Genomic DNA, 17,919 nt, shown 5'->3' on the forward strand with positions numbered 1-17,919 from the left:
TTGCTTTTCGGTGTAGGGTTGCCAGCCCTACCCAACCCCCAACCTAGGGGACCAATTGGTACATTTTTCTCCCATTTTTAGGCGCGGGAGACTCGCCTTCATCCTTCTCTGTCTGCAGTTTTTCGTGAAGAAAGAACTACCAGCGATTACCACGTGGAAACTTAGGGTTTGGTAGAAGAGCTGTTGGTGTTGGTTCAGCAGGCGTTTCCCAGGTTTTATGCTCCATCGTGGGTATCAATCCACGTTTCGCCCTGGAGCCTATACTACCCTTTGACTGCGCCTAAGTCTAAAAGAAGACATTAATATAAGAGAGAGGGTGTGGCAGGATGGAGACGGTGAACTTGCTGTCGACTAGCAACCATACGCCGGAAAATCAATCGCAGACTTGAAGTCGATTTTGCGTTCATTTTTTAACAATCAAATAGCAATGTTGAAGATTATCAATATATCGTGCACGTTGCATTGTAGCAAAGGAAGCTGTTTAATCTTCAGACTGTCATCCGAGTTGAAATCTTCCATCTGAGGCAGTATCTGCTCCGCCTTCTCTACCTTAGATATTGCTCCGATAGACTTTCAGGGCTGGATCATCTTCACCAGGATCACTTGATCCGGCCAGTACCTCTTGAGTCGGATTTTATCCACAACCATCCAACGGTCGTGGCATCTCATAAGCTCATCATGCTCATCTTATATAGGAAAAGCTTTGATTCTATGGTGAGAAATTTTGAGCGGAACAGTCTTTGTGAGATAAAATATGCTCCGTTTGTTATCGACAATCGTGCGCGGATTTCATCATCGTAGAAAGAATTATGTTTACCAATAATTATCTTTATGAACCGCCATATCGACGTCCAAGTGTTTTTTTAATTCATTTCAATATAATTTCCCTTCCACCCCCTGGAAAACCCGTTGAAGTTCGTTTATTTTCAAACTGCATCCATTTCACTTTCACTTTTATCGCCAGCGCACAGTCACGCTCCGCCCCTACGTCATCAAAACACTCGCTCGACTCACCCCAACAGATTTTTCTTGAATGGTCGAGCGCAACTGTCACTGGCCGAGTGTCAGTTACGCAGTCACCCGATTCGGACGGTTTCGTAGTGGAGTTGGTTCGTGGAATTCGGCAAGCAAAGGCAGGAAAACGCGATTTCCGGGGGATCCTGTTGCTCTGACGACTTCCCGCATTAGCGTCTGTTGACCCGCGAGCCTCGGATGTTGTTTACATTCCCGGTTTCAGGCAAATTTCCCGTTTTAGTGGCGGTTTAACCGCGAGTCGTTTCGTGGGAGTGTTTATGGTGGGTGCGCGATGGATTCGATAAAATTCTGGATTCAGCAAATACAGACGAACGCCCAGCGAGTGCCCGAGGCCATTCGAAATGCTGAAGTTCAGAAAGTGAAGAATTTGGTCCGCAGCCTTGGCCTAGTCACGGCGTGAGTAGAGAAAGTTTTGTTTTTAGTTTTCAGTTTTCCCTCGTTTCCTTGGGTTCTGGCTAGCCATTGCGGTCAATGGCTTGTTAATGGGGCCACGCGCGTGAGCCAGTATTTGGGTCAACGGCAAATCATTCTGCCCTCGCTTGCGTTTGTTATTATTTTCGCACAACGGATGACGCTTTGTTTGGCTGTGGCTTGAAGGCCCGATAACATATGACTTTCGGAGATGGCACGATATGCTATCTCATTTCTGTGTGTTAGGTTTGAATATTGAGTTAGTGGAAGACGCTTCCTGTTGATTGAAGCGCCATCGGTGAATGGGAATTTTGCATTGTGAGAACGCAGAGGTGGCGTTTGAAAACAAATGTTTTCAAGATGGATAAAATTTATCATTTTCATTGCCTAATTTGTTAATAATTCTATTAGTAGTTAGGCTAACTGACATTCGCAAACGTAGTTACAGTGGTGCTAACAATGATAAGAGAACCCCATGTGTTTCAAGATATCTTGAAATAATAAAACAATTTACGGTTTCTTACCAGGTCAGACGCTGCCTCACCTCTCTCCTGGGAGCAGCGTGACTGAAGCGCCTCGTAGATGTTAAGTGCTCCTCTATATAATTCGCAGAATACAACATGACTACGAATTATATTGAGCGCAAATCCACCTTATTGATCAGAGCTTGGTCAGAGCTGAAAAAGTTTTTTTTTTTTTGAGAATTGAGTGGTCCTTAAGTCCGCATCAACTTAATGCCGGACCGGACCACATGGGGAGCAACTTACTCCTTTTTTTTTTGGTGGAGGTGAGGCAGCGTCTGACGATTTGCCTCTGTTCTGGTAAGAAACCGTAAAGCCGTCATCGCCTGACATTTTTAAAGTTTGGGTGCTACGCCCTAAACGAGTGGTCCGTGGATAAAAAAAAAAGAGGGAGTTAGTTGCTCCCCATTTGGTCCGGTCCGGCATTAATTCTCAGAAAAAAAAATTCCAAGAAGCTGTGCGTGCATCCCAGATAACTGCGCGTAATTGCATTCTCCTGAGTAATTACCTGGGGTTTCCCTGCATAACACATCCAGTAATTAAAGAAAGTTGAATTTCAAGTAGGTAAAAAAGACACCTTATATTTAGGCATTTTAGATTGGAATTCAAGAAATAAAACCCAGTTGTTTTTATGATATTTTAATATTTTATTGAGCCTCCTTTCTTTTTTATAATTTCTACCATTCTTTTAGGAAAACTGTTAAACAATTTTCTTGTATATTTCCTGAAAATTTGGCCCCATGCAGAAATAATAGCGTTTTTTAATTCGTTTACGTCTTCAAATTGCTTTGATTCAGCATAAACGGTTCGGGTCAGCTGCCTTCAACAAGTCTCGACCTCGCTGGAAAATCGGGGACATCAGTGTGTTGCTGCTGGAAATACTGCTTAACGACCTTTGCGTTATGAATCGCAGCATTATCTTGCTGGAAAATGAACGGCTGATCCGCAATTGCTCCCAAATTTTCGCTAAATTCCTCACGTAGCATTTGCACATACCGGGAGTTGACCGCCCATTGTATCCAATAGTAGCCCAAACCATTACGCTTCTGCCACCAAACTATCTTTTGCTCAACACTCTCTCTTCTTTCCTTAAATCATGGAAATAATAGCTAAAACCCTCGGGTCCGTCGAGGTTAAATTTTTTCTTGTCTGTAAAAATTACACGTCGTCATTTTTTCTTCCATCGCAAGTGATTTTCTGCAAAAGCCATTCTGCTTGTGCTTTTCTGTGAGAGGCGGTTTTCTCTGTAATTTGCGGCGCTTAAGATACTTTGCTGCTCGTGCGATAATATTTCGGACATTTCTAATGGCAGTGTCAACGCCTGACTTGCCCGCTATTCGCCGTGCGGTTAGCGTAGAATTTAATGCTAATCTAATAATCCTGTGCTTCGTAATCCGAGCAATTTCTGCTATAGGCTTACCTTCCTCATGTAATGTTTGTATAATCTTTGATTCCGCCGTAGTCAACCGCTTTCCTCTACCCATTATCACGTATTCACTAAACAAAAATTACTAAAAATCACCTTCAAATGTGATAAGCCAATTCTGTTAATACCTTACGTCTTCTTTACTGGTCAAATGTTCACACTCGAATGACTAGAGAATCATTTTTCCTTGGTGTCTTATCTTTTTTATCTACCCGAAATTCGAATTTCTTCAATCATTCAATATGTTTTCGGAGAATCCCCCAGAAGAATGTAATTCAGTACCGTTATCTCGGATGTATACACACCTTCTTGGAATTGTTTTATTATTTTAATATTTCATGGAAAGCATCATCGTCTGCCTGTGCTCTAGCGACTTCCTAGGGATGATTATTGACAGCATGGCGACGGCGCAAGTGCGTGAAAGAGCGTTAGCGACGATGTCCTCCCTCTTGATGAAAAATTGTGTGACTTGGTGTCGCAAAATGAAGTCCAACTGGCGAGCTTGGCGCGGCGAAGCCTTGTCTGAGCGTTGTTGTGCTGCGTATATGAGAGGGCGATGGTCCGTGTACACTGTGAAAGGGCAGCCTTCGATGAAACGGTAAAAATGTTTAATTACAGCGTAAACTGCGTAGCTCGCGGTCGTACGCGCTGCATCGCATCTCGGTGTCTGATAACTTCCTGGAAAAGAAACCTAATGGTTTCCAGGTGCCCGGAGGAAACTCCGTGTTGAAATCCTCTGTCTTCAAAGTCAACGGAGCATCTGGTACGAGGATTGGTAGTGGCGGCTATAGCGAGCGCTGTTTTGCTTCTATGGAATGTTGTTTCTGCCTTCATTGTCCACCTTAAACGAGTCTTTTTATTTCTAACAGCGCGCGTGATCTTTGGTGGTCGAACTCAGACTTGTCCGTGCTGCGTCGGTTTAGCTGGGAGTGCTACGGCGACGTAATGTTGTTCCGTTGCAAGGCGGCAACGTCACTCTAGAAAATTCCACGCGGCGAAAGTGGCGTATGTCATATCCAGTTTGGAGCGTGGCTTAAGTAGTTGCTTGCGCCGCGAGGTGTCGCGTCCGGTTTAGTGCGTGGCTTCAGTAGTTGCTGGCGCCACGACAGTGGCGCGTGTGTCGCATCCACAGAATTACTTTAGTTTGAAAGTTTGTCATGAGCAGTTAAATTTTCAAAATAAAGATGTCGAACTACCCGAAAGAAACTCGTAGTAATATAGCTCGAAAATATGAAAAAAATAAACGATTTCAGGGAAATCAATTCACGAAGGCGAGCGTGGAAGGTTTGGGGCTAAGTACAAGTGGCGGTCAAAGCGCAAGTGGTAAAAAAACCCAAGTATCAATCTACAGAGGATATTCGTACAAATCCTTTGCATGCATATAGAATACTTGAGTTTTTAACAGTTTTTACCCGTGTTTTCAGACCATAAAAACATAGGTAGGTGGCTGCTCCGAGGAGTTCAATTAGCGTTGTGGAGTGCCGTTTTGATGCCACAAACTCCTTAGACCATGACTGCTATTATGAGAGCAGTGAGGTAGAGTCTAACTGGCTCAGATCTTCAGAGCCAATCCGTAGCATTCACAAAGGAAAGTAGCTCTTCCACCCTGCACCTACAAATCTCTCTGAAGTCCCCAAAGACTGGCTTACTCAGTATCCATAGTCTGACTCTAGCTAGAGCTGGGTAATCGCAGAGGAAGTGACTGAGGGTTTCTCTTTTTTCGCCGTAGCTTCGGCCATGCGAATTGTAGGGTATGCCGAGCCTGGCGGCATGGTCCTCCTTGGGCTAGTGCCCCGTGCAGACCATCGTAATCCTGTATGCATTTGCACGCATCTGACACAGGAGTTCACGTGATCAGGCTACACCGGGCCATTGCCACTGCACTGCCTCACCAACCTGAAGGCCTTAATGGCCGCTTGACTGTCGGTCAGAATGGTTGTTACGCTTAGGGTTCGGATTATGCCCCAACCACCGAGAGGCTTCCAGTATCGCCAGTAGTTTTGCTTGGAATACACTGCCGAAACCTGGGAGACCATACGACTCAGATACACAGATTTCCCGAGGTACTTCGTCTAGGATGTTACTATGACCGTGAGGCTTCGCTGTACAGCATCCGGACGCACGCTACAACGTATTTAATGTAGGGGGTTCTCTCTCAGTTCTATGTTCCATCTCCAATTTAGCTTTGGATCCAGGATTACATTCAGACACTTTACATTGGAGGAAATAACCAATCTTTTTTCATTCAGCCTCCGTAGGTGGACTTCAGGTACCCTTGTATTGGTGGTGAATAGCATCAGTTCCGTTTTGGTTGGGTTTATCGTGCTGTTCTTCAATATTGGCAAAATTTCGTCTATCACTATTAACTAGAGCACCGGAGAGATGGCACCATCCTGGGGTGTGCCTATGTTCACAGCTCTGGTCAAGTGGTTGCCTCGCAGATCCGACTGGATTATCTTGGTTCTTACCATGGCTGTAATCTAATGCATAATATACCCCTCTTATTGGTCAAGGCTTCCTTGATGGCGTTGGTACACTGCACGGTTTGGATGGCATCCCCAATCGAGCTTTGAAACTGGCAGTGAAGACTAGGCCCGACCTTTTCGCCAACACCTTCGAGGCGTGCCTAAAAGAAGGAATATTCCCTGCCCAGTGAAAAAAGCAAAAGTTGGTGTTGCTTCCGAAGCCTGGCAAGCAACCTGGAAACCCAGCGTCGTATCGTCCTATCTGCCTGTTGGATACAATGGGGAAGATGATGGAGAGAGTCATCTACAACAGACTCCTGCCCATCGTCGAAGCCAACAATGGTTTGTCGGAACGCCAGTTTGGTTTCCGACGCGCCCACTCTACGGTGGACGCAATTGGCATGGTGGTAAACCTGGCAAAAGGTGCACTGATTTCTGGCGGCTGCTGTGCCGTGGTGGCATTGGATGTCAAAAACGCATTCAACTCGGCCAACTGGAATAGAATTAAAGGGGCGTTGGCTGACATAGGTGTCCCCGGATACTTAGCGAATTTGGTGGAAAACTACCTCTCAGAGAGGACTCTCTGGTACGGGACGGATGAGGGCCCCAAATTATACATTGTCACAGCCGGGGTACCACAGGGATCGGTACTTGGTCCCCTGTTGTGGAATATCATGTATAATGGGGTGCTTGCTCTTCCCGTCCCAGAGGGGACTACGATTGTCGGCTTTGCTGATGACCTAGCTGTGGTTGCTGCAGCAAAACACCCAGAAGATGTGGAGGTTTACGCAACGGAAACAGTGAGAGCGGTAAAGTCCTGGCTAGAAAAGGCCGGGCTGACCTTGGCGGACGCGAAAACGGAAGCGGTCTTGATAACGAAACGCAGGAAAAATAATACTGTAAAAGTGGAGGTCGGTGGACATACGGTCGTATCAAAGCCGGCTATCAAATACCTGGGGGTAATAATTGACACCAAATTGAGTTTTAGGGAGCACCTAGAGTATGCATGCCAAAAGGCAGCCAGTGCCACCACGGCACTTGCAAAAATGTTGCCAAATATTGGTGGGCCGAAACATTGCCGGAGGTTGGTGCTAGCCGGAGTGGTGCGCTCCATCCTGCTCTACTCGTCGCCTGTGTGGGCGGAGGCGCTTGCAAACTCTCAGAGACGGAAGCAGGTGAACTCGGTTTACCGGCGGATGGCTTTGAGGGTTTGCAGTGCTTTTAGAACCACATCAGATGAGGCAGTATTGGTGGTGGCAGGCATGATCCCGGTTGACATTCTGGCCAAAGAAATGAGTGTCCTGTACAATGCAAGACATATGGAGGGGCATGCACAGCGTAGAAATGCGGCAAGGTCAGAGTCGCTTGATCTCTGGCAACGCAGATGGGACGAGTCTGCGAAAGGTCGGTGGACGCACAGGCTGATTCCCAACATTAGGGTGTGGCTTGAGCGAAAACATGGGGATACCAACTACCACATTACCCAGTTCCTCACGGGACACGGTGGTTGCTACAGGGAGTATCTGCACCGCTTTGGGTTGGATGATTCTCCGAACTGTCCCAGATGCGATGGCATACCGGAGGATCCAGAGCATGTGATGTTTCACTGCCCACGATTTGCGATGGAGAGAAGGAGCTTAAACCGGGTGCCGGGCAGGAGCGGGACCCCGGAGAGCTTGGTTACTGAGATGCTGGAGTCCGAGGAGAAGTGGCTTGCGGTTAGCTCCGCAATCATCCAAATGCAGGAGGAGTTGCTGAAAGAACAAAGAAGGGGGAAAGCTGCAAATAGGAGAAGGATGAGTGCCTAAGAGCAAACCTACCTCGCGAAGTAATACCTGAATGGTGGTCCCGCGGGGCTGGGGCTGGAGAGACCGGGGGTGGTTTTTAGTGGGTGTGAATCCTACACGCGCCCGCTGTTGTTCCGCCGTTCGGGCGGCGGAGCTGCGGCGGACGTGTCTTTCTAAGATTTTCCACCTCCGTGTACGCACAAAAAAAAAAAAAAAAAAAAAAACCACTGCACGGTGGCAGTGCCTTCTAGCCTTATTTAGCAGGTCACGAGACTTTAAAGGCAGTATCGAATGGCTTTTCCAGAGCCCTGACCTTTGACTCCAGTTCGTCTGCCGTGCCAATCTTGCTAATTTGCGCACCGGAGAGTTTGTTCTTGATTACTTGACCAAACTTCCTCCAGTCGATCCTGTTGGGGTCTCTGCGCCGAGAGCAAGACTGAAAAGTATCCAACTATGATCTGAGAAGGATCTCTGGTCAGGTACTGTTCAGTTTTCTACCCTAAGAATCCTATTGTCGGTTAATAGAATGATATGAAAGACTTCCTCCCTACCGTCACAGTTCTCCGAGCTGGGGAAATGGAAGCCTACCAACCGGTTGACCTTCTTTGTTGTTATGGAGCTTGTCAAATGTTGTAGTTCTTCTGGCGGAGCGGATTTACCATGAGCAGTGTAAGCCGAGGAAATGTACACGTTCTCTACCCCCGCCTGCTCCAGTTTGGCCACGACTAAGTCGCTGGGACTCAGGTCGGCGCAGACTCTTCCTCGTGAAGTTACATGATCTGACTCTGTCCTGATCACCGTGGAGCTTAATTTGTGATCATAGTAGTGGGAGAGGGTCTGAGCTTCAAATTGGTATATAGGTTGGGGGGGGTCTGCGTGCCTGGAAAGTTGCTGATTTTTGGAGGGATCTTGGGAAGAGCTTTAAACCCTTATATCTTCGTTAATATTGAGAATTTCGCAAAAAGGAAGGAAAAGGCTGTGGAATAAATTATAATATTTGCTTTGGAACCTTTCGATGGTTCGGATTCGTTAACGTATCGCAGGATTTCCGTTAGTGGATGTGATGGATGTGATGTGAGAACATCGGCACCAAAGATCTGATGCCTGATGTGTCCATAAGCGGGGCATTCACATAGGAAATGCTCCGTGGATTCCGCTTCCTCATTACAGGAGGGACACGTGTCATCTTGAGTAATTCCCATATGTTCAGCTAGTGAATTATGGCCTGTCAGAATGCTTTTTGACAGGATAAACTTTGTGGTACGCATGTTCGGTTCTGGCAGGAAAAGTTTGGTGTGTCGAGCAGCATTTAGGCTCTGCCACCTGCCATTGTGGGAAGCTTGTTTCCAGTTTTTGAAAACAGACTTAGCCAATGATACTCCAATTGCTGGTTCCGGTCCCGGCATAGGGCAGATTTCATTTCCCTCTACGCCACAGAGACAAGGTACCCAGAGTAGTTCCACCGTATTGAATCTAGAGATAGAGTTCAAACGGTTTCTGCATTCCTGAACGATTTTCGAGGTGATCAAAGAACTACTCAATGCTCTCACTGCAGATTGCGATGCGCCTGCCCTTCAACCGCTCGTCAATCATCCAGTTTGCCGCCCTTAGGATCGCATAAACTTCGGCTTGAAAAGCCGTTGCATATTGTCCCAAACGAAAAGCCCATTCTCGTTTTTATTCGAGAGGTAGACTCCGGCTCCAGAACCCTCTTCTGTTTTTGAGCTATCGGTGTAGAAGATTCCGTATATCCCGCCACGCATTCCTCTGGCTCTTCCCAGTCCTCCCTACGCTTCAGGGTAACTTCATATCTTCTACCAAACAGATGTATGGGGACACGAGAATCGGAAGGCATTGTAAGAACTGGATTCAGTCCTCCCAATAACTCCAGTCTCCAGGCACTTTCCGTTTATATGGAGCAGAAAAGGTTGGCTGTTTGTCTGGGGTTCATCCTCCTTGATAAGTACCCAGTCGTCCATGGGAATCCTGGGGCTTTGAAGGCGCAGGGATTAGACGAGCTTGCCTTTATCCATGCGGAGCTTTACGCCCTCCCAGGTGTCGATGATCTTAGCGATGCACGAACCGAGAAAGTTCCTGGAGAATCGGTCCTCGCAAGCTATGGCGTGGAATCCACGGACCACCTGAGAGGAATCAAAGCAGGGGATGAATCTCGTGTGTCCGCCTTTAGCGTTCAGGAGATGCTCAATGACCATCTCCGACAGTCTGGCCTCAACATTGGTCCACACCTCGCAGTTCGTGGCTCGTCGGCTGGCTGTTGCTGCTGATTTTTCTGCAGAGGTTACTTAGCTTTTGCCCACTCTGCTCCGCTTGTGTTTTTCTGCGACCTCGTCTTGAGAGCAATTGCGTTTGAGAGCGGTGGGCTTCGCCTTCTGCTTGTTTGCCAGGTGTTTGCTGTTATATTCCTCAACAATCGCCATCATTTCCGCGACGGCACACACTGTCACAGCCGATACTGTTCTATATGCACTTTACGTCCTCAGCGTGATTGGCGGTTCGCCGCGTTGTCTAGCGCTTCCTCCTAGACAGGAGCCGAGTGGATTTCACCAAGCCTGCTATAAGGAGGCAACGACTATTTGGGCCCTCCGACATTAGAAATCATCCTTGTTAGAGATGAACTAGCAAATCTCTTGATTCATACATGTCCATGTCCATAACGCATCCGCCGAGCGTTTTCTTTTCCGCACGAAGGGATGCGCCTGACGGAAGACTTGACCAGCTTTTCTTTGTAAAATATGTTATTTTGTAATCTAGAAGGATAATGATCTTCACATACTTTTTAAGCGCTTTAGTTGGAATTAAAGTTTGCATGTGTTTTTCAGGTGTGGTCTTCTGATGTACGAAAAATATAAAATTAATCAGTTTCTTGGAAGCGTGATTGACACTCGGGTTTTGGAAGTGGATAAAAAACGACCCGACTATATTTACATTAAGTACCACATTTATCGTGAATCGATTAAAAGGCAGCGGGAAAAGGAGCAAGGCACGGTAAGGAATTCAATCTGTTTAAAGGCAAACTCATTTACAAAATAACCTTCACAACGTTTCCTTCTAGTATTGGATTAACATCATCATCCACCCCATTGGAAAGTGGTGGAAGACCTTCAAACATTCAGTAGCCTGGCGTCTTCTCAACATCGCCCAAACAGGCGATAAACACGATCGTTTGAAAGCTGTTCGACAATTGGCACAGATTCGTCATTTGAAAGACTGGGACTTCCAACATTTGGCACAGATTTGTGACGCCAGGACAGCCGTATCATTGGCCCGGTCAAAATGTGATCGACGATGGTTTTTGCCACAATATATGCATGGAGTTATTCGGGATTCGAAATTACTTTTGAATGACTTACAAAAGTTACTGGAAAAACTAAAACCGAATAGCTGTGTGGAAGCGTTTTTGAAAAAGTATTTTAACGCTAAAGTTGGGGTAAGAGGGTTACGGTCTTGAGGGTATGAGAAGAGAGTTAATGTTTTTGTTTTATTTGGGCCGCTTTAGACCTTGGACGTCTCAAATATTAAGGAACACTATCACAAGGGCCATCAATTTGCGAAACAAGACTTGGATTTATTGAAGGAATGTGTTTTGATTTTGAATCATATCACAACCAACCTGCAAGTTTGTGAAAAGGTAAGAAAGTTTTGTTAAAGAGTTCCAGGGTAGCGCTTTTTATGTATATCTTCTATAATCCCTCGATAAGAATTTCCAGTCTCTATAATTTTCCTATTTTATTTCAATGGTTAGATCCTTCAAGATGGTGATTTACTGGTAATAAAAGAATTAGCAAAACATTTCGAGAGAGACAATGAAACTTTAGCAGCTTTGTGTAAAGTAATTGCAAACATATCACTTGTGGAAAAATCTGCAGAACATTTCTATGCTACTGGTAATATGATTGCGAATCCTCTTGGAAGTTTTATTTCTATCTAAAATAACTATTTCCAATAGGATGGCTGGGGATTCTCTCGAATTGGACGCATCATCCAGACTTGCGGCTCCAAGTGATAGCAGCTAAAGCTCTTGAGAATATGGATGAGGATGACCCGTACGCCTTCAAGTATCCGCCCAACGTATACGCGCTTTATCCACGTTGTAGGCAACAACGTAAACCTAAGTTAGATGTAGTATTCATACATGGATTGTTAGGTGAGTGTTGAATGTCCTCTTTTGGTATGAACTATATTTTGATACGAAGTCAATGGTTATTAGGTGGTGTTTTTATCACTTGGCGCCAGAAAGACAGGAAACCAAGCGAATTGGGATTATATGGTAAGAATGCATTTTATACGAGCGAAACAGACGATGTGTTTTTGGTTGGTGAGGCGAAACGTATGAGCAACGGTAATAATAACACAAATGGCAAAGTACAAAAAGGTATGTTGAAGGAAATATCAGAATCATCAGTCCCAATTCGTCATACCTTCTGAAGAAAAAAACCCATTTACGAATCCCAGCAAACCACTTTTCGCCGTTCTCATTGAAACTTTGAAGGAATTCCTTGCAGGTCTCATGAAAATGTCCCGAAGTTCCTAAATCCATTTCCTTTATCCAACCAAAATCCAACTACTACCATTTGATCCTTAGTAACACTCAATTTTTTATATTTTCCCCCGGTTTTAATATTTGGTCGCTACTTTTTCCGCAGAAAGTCTCATCGTACCTGAAGTTCCTATTATAAAGAAACGACGGAAAAATCAGAGTAAATCAAGCGGCATTAGTGATATTGCAACAAAGGTTCGCCGAACAAATATTTTATGGTATCAATTCTCCAATTGATTGTGTTTGCTATTCTAGGAACTTGTTGAAACCTTGGAAACTGCCGGCGAATTGAGCGATGATTGGGAAGTGGTTTTCCCGGACTGTCCTTTGAAGTCAAACGTGGAATGGCGCGGAGAGTTCAGTGTGACTGGGTAAGTTTCTTGGAAATTGTTTAATGTTTTTTATTGTGCAGTTTGTAAATTGGTTCTCAAAAGATATGTTCGTCGTCAAAGCCTTCGGTAAAATGAATCACTTCTGTGTGAAAACTTCGCCTTTTGTTTGTTAACAAGGTTCTTCTTCCAAAGTTTTGTTTGACTCAAACATCATAATTTATGTCGTAGACAGGAATTAGCGAAGCTGTGGAGCTATTCACCAATATGGGTGTTAGCTTTCTAAGTGGCTTAGTTGTATAGTAGCACTTAGGGAGAATTGTAGTGAAAAATTATCAGTTTACAAGATTAAAGATACTGTTGATGCGAATGGCTTTATATTCGATACATTTGCCGGCTGGCAGCATCTTCGGTGTTCTGTATGTTTGATTCGGTTTCTATTTTCAGTTTAACATGGCTGAGCAATGCTTGACACTGGCTTCACAGCTTTGACAATGTCTAGCAATGAGCGCGCCCGTAGGGCATCTGCTGTGAAGCATACACGAGGTGGACGCGTGCCCCATCATCGCGAAAGTTTCGTCCGAGATCGCCGAGAGGGCGGAGAAAACACGTTCGACATCCACGTCAAGAAAAGGGCGGCGCGACGGCATCCACCTCGAATTCCAGTTGGTACCATCGTACGTTTGTAAATAGGGCCACTAAATATACCAGCGCATGTACGTTTCTCCTGACATAAAAAAATAAAGTTCGTTGGGGGACGCGACGATGTTCACCCGCGGCAACATGTCGCCTAACAGGGCACGATCTCCTTGGTAGGCACAATTTTCTGGTGGACACAGATGCGGAAGTCTTGGTCCTCCCCGCCGGCATTAACACTTACGGCTACAGGCAAGTAGACGTGAGTCTTGTCTTACGTAGGACTTTTCCGTGGCGTTTTATTTTAGTTGACATCAGTGTTAGTGGCTCAGATTTTCTATATCATTATGGGGTGCTGGTGGATATATGACATAGTCCATGATAGACCGTACAACCTCTCTTAGGTCATCAGTGGAACATTTCAAACTGTCTAAACAGCAAAACTTTTTGCATTATTATCCGATCCGAGCATTCGCGCACTCATTGACAAATACCGCAACATTACTATCGAATATAGTATCTCTTAACAAGTTAAGCATTGTGTTCACCACCACTACTGGCTCTCCAATCTTTTCGCTGCTGCGCAGAAAGGCTTTAATGAATTAATTGAGTAGGGTATAGACCTTCGAACAGCTGCTGGTCATCACTCCATTCCCCGAATGATGATCTTGCGGAAATTATAGACGCCTGAATGCTCAGAAGATTTCGGACGAGTACCCGATTCCATTCGCCCAAGACGTTACGCATTACTTAGCAAACTGTCGTGTTTTCTCAACTTTGGATCTCGCCAAGGCTTACTATCAAATCCCTGTAGCTCTTGAAGATATTCCAACGACAGCAATTCGCACACTTTTCGGACTCTTCGAGTTCTTCGGATGACTTTTGACCCTTGTAATGCGACGTAAAACTTTCAAAGATTCATTCACTTTGTACTATGGAATTTGGACTTCTGTTTTGTCTATTTGGATGATGTTCTGATCGCTTTTTCCACCAAGTCTGAGCACTTGGCACACCTCGAATACATTTTTCAACTCCTCCTTGGTCGTGTGGCCTTCCGAAACCGTCCAAGCGTTTGAAATCACCAAACAAGATCATCAGATGATGAATCAAAGTTGGTAGCCTTTGAGTTTCTCCTCAGAATAGTTGAATCCCACTCAACGGAGTTAGAGTGCCTACGATCATCAATTACTAGCCGGGCGTCTGGGCATCAAATACCTTCGTTTTTCCCTTGATGGTAGGCCGTCTACCTTGTTCTTTGTCGCTGACGATTTGTCCTTGATTCTGTCCTGCAGTTGAACTTGGAATACAAGCTCAAGGAGTTCACCACCTCTATCTGTTGCGAGGTTTCCGAAAGGCGAATTAGGGTATTTATTATGACGACTTTTCGTAAGGAAGTGTATCGCTCGGTGGATGTCAGGAATGTAAGGTCATTAGGCATGCTAGGCAGGAGGAAGGAGCATTCCCTAAGTTGACAAAGCTCTTCGTTACCATAATCTCGACATCGTAGGTCCTTCGGGAGAAACGCATGGCTATAAGTATTGCCTCACGATCGATGATCGGTTTACACAATATGTCCAAAAGACATTACAGCCCCTCCGTATAGAGTGGGTTCCGCGCTTTGGTGTTCCCGCCATAGTAATCACAGAGTAGAGAGTGCGATTCAAATATGTTCTCTTCTTGAAACTTGGAAAGACCCTAGGGTTTAAACGCCAGCAGACAACTGCCTACTATTCGTAGTCCAATGGGATGTTGGAACGTTGGCATCGGACGCTGAAGGCATGCTGCCGCCCGCGAAGAGCACTCGGCACCAGTTTCACAGCCTTGAGCCCGCCGGCAACTAAGACGATGTGCGGCGTGCCCATCAGACATTTCGACGGAAATAGTGCGCGGGTGGCCACGAGGCCGGTGCAGTCGAGTAGAGTCCCGCAAAGGAGACAGATCAAAAGAAAGTGATCAAACATAAAAAGCAATTGTGAACGAATTTTGAGAAACATTGAACTGTTTCTCCTATACTTGATGGTGGCTGTATTCGTCCGTCGTCTTCAGTTGGCGGGACCTCCAAATCGCCGATATTTTGGTTGTTGAGCAGTTCATCAAAATACTCAACGTATTGCTCCAATATCCCCATTCTATCGGAAATCAGATTTCCCTCTTTATCTCGGCAGGATGAGCATCGAGATGTGTAAGGCTTCATCCTGCTGAGTTGTTGGTTCTCCCAGGCTTCCTTTTTCCGTCTGTGAAGTCGCTTCTCCGCTCGACGGAGTTCGTGATAAATCTCTGCGCGTGCTCGCGTTCTATGAGAATGCAACATTACTCGATGTGCGGCATTCTTTCGTTCCGTAGCTAGCTTACATTCATCGTTACACCAGCCGTTCCGACTTTTCTGGTAGCAGGGGCGAAGTATCTTTGTGGCCGTATCAATGATAACGTTCTTCAGGTGGTTGTGAGAATCATTTGTTGATGCTTCATCTCCAGGATCTCTGTTGACTGAGGTTATTGCGGCATCCATTTTGCACTTATAGGTGTTGTGGAGGGCTGTGTTGTGAATGGCTTCGGTATTTACTCTCACCTGATTGTCGGAGGGGATTGTAGGTGGTGTCGTAATTCGAGCTTGGAGCACTATGCCAACGAGATAGTGGTCCGAGTCTACTCGCTGACTAAGTAGGCCACTCTGAGAACACCGTTCTCTCCTCTTCCTTTTCTGTACAAGGAGCGCACGTTCCATTCCGTGTTTGTCGTTCTAAAATCCATCCAGTTCGAGGCTCATTTCGTGGCTGCCTAACTTCGATTTTCCCCAAGCTTGGAGGACTAGTTCGTACAATTTGGGATTTCTCAATGTGTGGTCGCACGTTCCCGTCGGCTTAGAAGTTATTTCAATCTCATTGGGATTGTCGTCACCTGCCACATGAGGTGCTCGGCATCAAACACTCTATTATATGGCGATGACGCGCTTTTGTACTGTGGGGCACGACTTCGTTCCAAATCATCGGTTGAATCAGTCTTAATTATCTCTAATTGGTAGTTTAAGACTAAATTGACACAATCATAAAAAACCTTTCTTCCTTTTCTAGCTCCAATTGGATAAATGATGACGGCTCAGAGGAATACACAAATTGCTGGCCAATGGAATGGCTCCCAGAGGACTTTTCCAATATAAGGTATACACATCCTTCCTAAATGGTAATTGGAATGCATAACTCCACACGTCTTTTATGCAGAATCCTTGGTATCGACTATATGTCTGCTGTGTCCGAATGGTCTTCGAATTACGCAAAATATTGTCCATGTGAGAAAGGTCATGGGTATTTAGATCTTCGAGCAGGTGTATTACTTGATCGTGTGGTAGCCTCAAGGGTTGGAGAAAACCGTCCAGTTGTATGGATTGGTCATTCAATGGGCGGAATATTGTGTAAACATATGCTGCTTAAGGCTCTGGATAACCCAAATTCGATTGTTCGACGATTAGCGAAAAACACAAAAGGCATCATATTTTTAGGGACTCCACATCGAGGCAGTTCGATAGCTAGATGGAAGCAGCATATGCAGGTCATACTGTCGCCATCGATAGAGGTATGTATGCCGATCAATTCCCAGAGAAAAAAAGGATTTAGTTCGTATTTAACTTCGTTTGTTTCCTGGATTTTTGTAATTACACTAACTCAACATGCATTTATCATTGCAGGTGAAAGAACTCGAAGAGAATTCACCCAAACTCCTCGACTTACACTCCCGCTTCATGACCGCAATCAGAACTTTCTTCAGTGACCTGAAAGTTGTCAGTATTGCCGAGGGTGTGCCAACGATGTTAACAACATTTAAATTTCCTTTGCGCATAGTCACAGAGGAATCGGCACATATCGACTACGGAGATTTCTATGTATTAAAAGACGATCACTTAAGCTTAAGCAAACCAATATTTCGGCAATCGTTCCTTTACCAGCGAATCCTGAAAGTGATCGAGGATTCCATCAACGCCCATATTGAACCGGACGACGCAAATATAGAGGAGTTGAGACTAAAACAAACGAAACGAGTGAATTTCTTCGAATCGATTCTCACAAGATTATCGAGATTTTTAATGCCAGTAGAGACGTGATTTATGTTTATAGATGTTTACAGAAGTTTGCTATGTTTACAGTATTTGAGATTGATTTCTGGTACTGAGTTAAGATAGGATTGTAACCTGAAGACTTTTAGTTTTGTGATGCTGTTAATATTATTATTATTATCGCGGAGGTGAAGGTGTTAGATGTTCCGATACCCATCCGTTATTTTTATTACAAAATGTAATATTGACAAGATTTATCAAAATGTGTTCACACAAACTTGTACAGACATAAAATGCGAATCCATAGGACAAGATATGCACAAATCATCAGTTACCGAAAGTCATCTAAAGACACCAACATCTCATTCCTTGATTTCATGACAAAGATGCTTTGTTAATTTTGGAACAATAAGAATTTATTTATTAAAATGTTGACTCGAAAATAAATATTCTAATATTTTCTTTATTTATATTTGTCTTTCTCGTAATTATTGCTAAAGTTCTAGTAGAGAGGATAAATTCATATAAAAGAATATGTAAGGTAGGGGGCAAGAACAGTAGTAATTTGCTGAGATTTTCTTTAAAGATCTTACAGATCCCCATCTCTTCACTAAAATTTCACTATCCTTGTATTCGTTACGTGAAGTTCTTTGAAAGAAAAGAATCCAGGTCGACTTGGGAATCATGACAATTACAGATTGAC

The 17,919-nt window shown here is 44.8% G+C and overlaps 1 protein-coding gene across 1 annotated transcript; it reads left to right on the top strand.

The window, feature by feature from the left end:
* Positions 1-1,054: 1,054 nt before the first annotated feature.
* LOC119649534 (protein SERAC1) lies at positions 1,055-17,686 on the top strand. The gene is made up of 12 exons (XM_038051721.1): positions 1,055-1,431; positions 10,486-10,651; positions 10,719-11,093; positions 11,163-11,294; positions 11,409-11,550; positions 11,613-11,810; positions 11,874-12,038; positions 12,310-12,398; positions 12,459-12,574; positions 16,240-16,326; positions 16,387-16,738; positions 16,851-17,686. Exons 1-12 carry the CDS (start codon positions 1,307-1,309, stop codon positions 17,262-17,264), a joined length of 2,361 nt encoding a protein of 786 aa, XP_037907649.1. The 5' UTR covers positions 1,055-1,306; the 3' UTR covers positions 17,265-17,686.
* The last annotated feature ends 233 nt before the right edge of the window (positions 17,687-17,919 follow it).

This window comes from Hermetia illucens, chromosome 2 (genome assembly GCF_905115235.1).
Source record: "Hermetia illucens chromosome 2, iHerIll2.2.curated.20191125, whole genome shotgun sequence".
Lineage (NCBI taxonomy): Eukaryota > Metazoa > Arthropoda > Insecta > Diptera > Stratiomyidae > Hermetia > Hermetia illucens.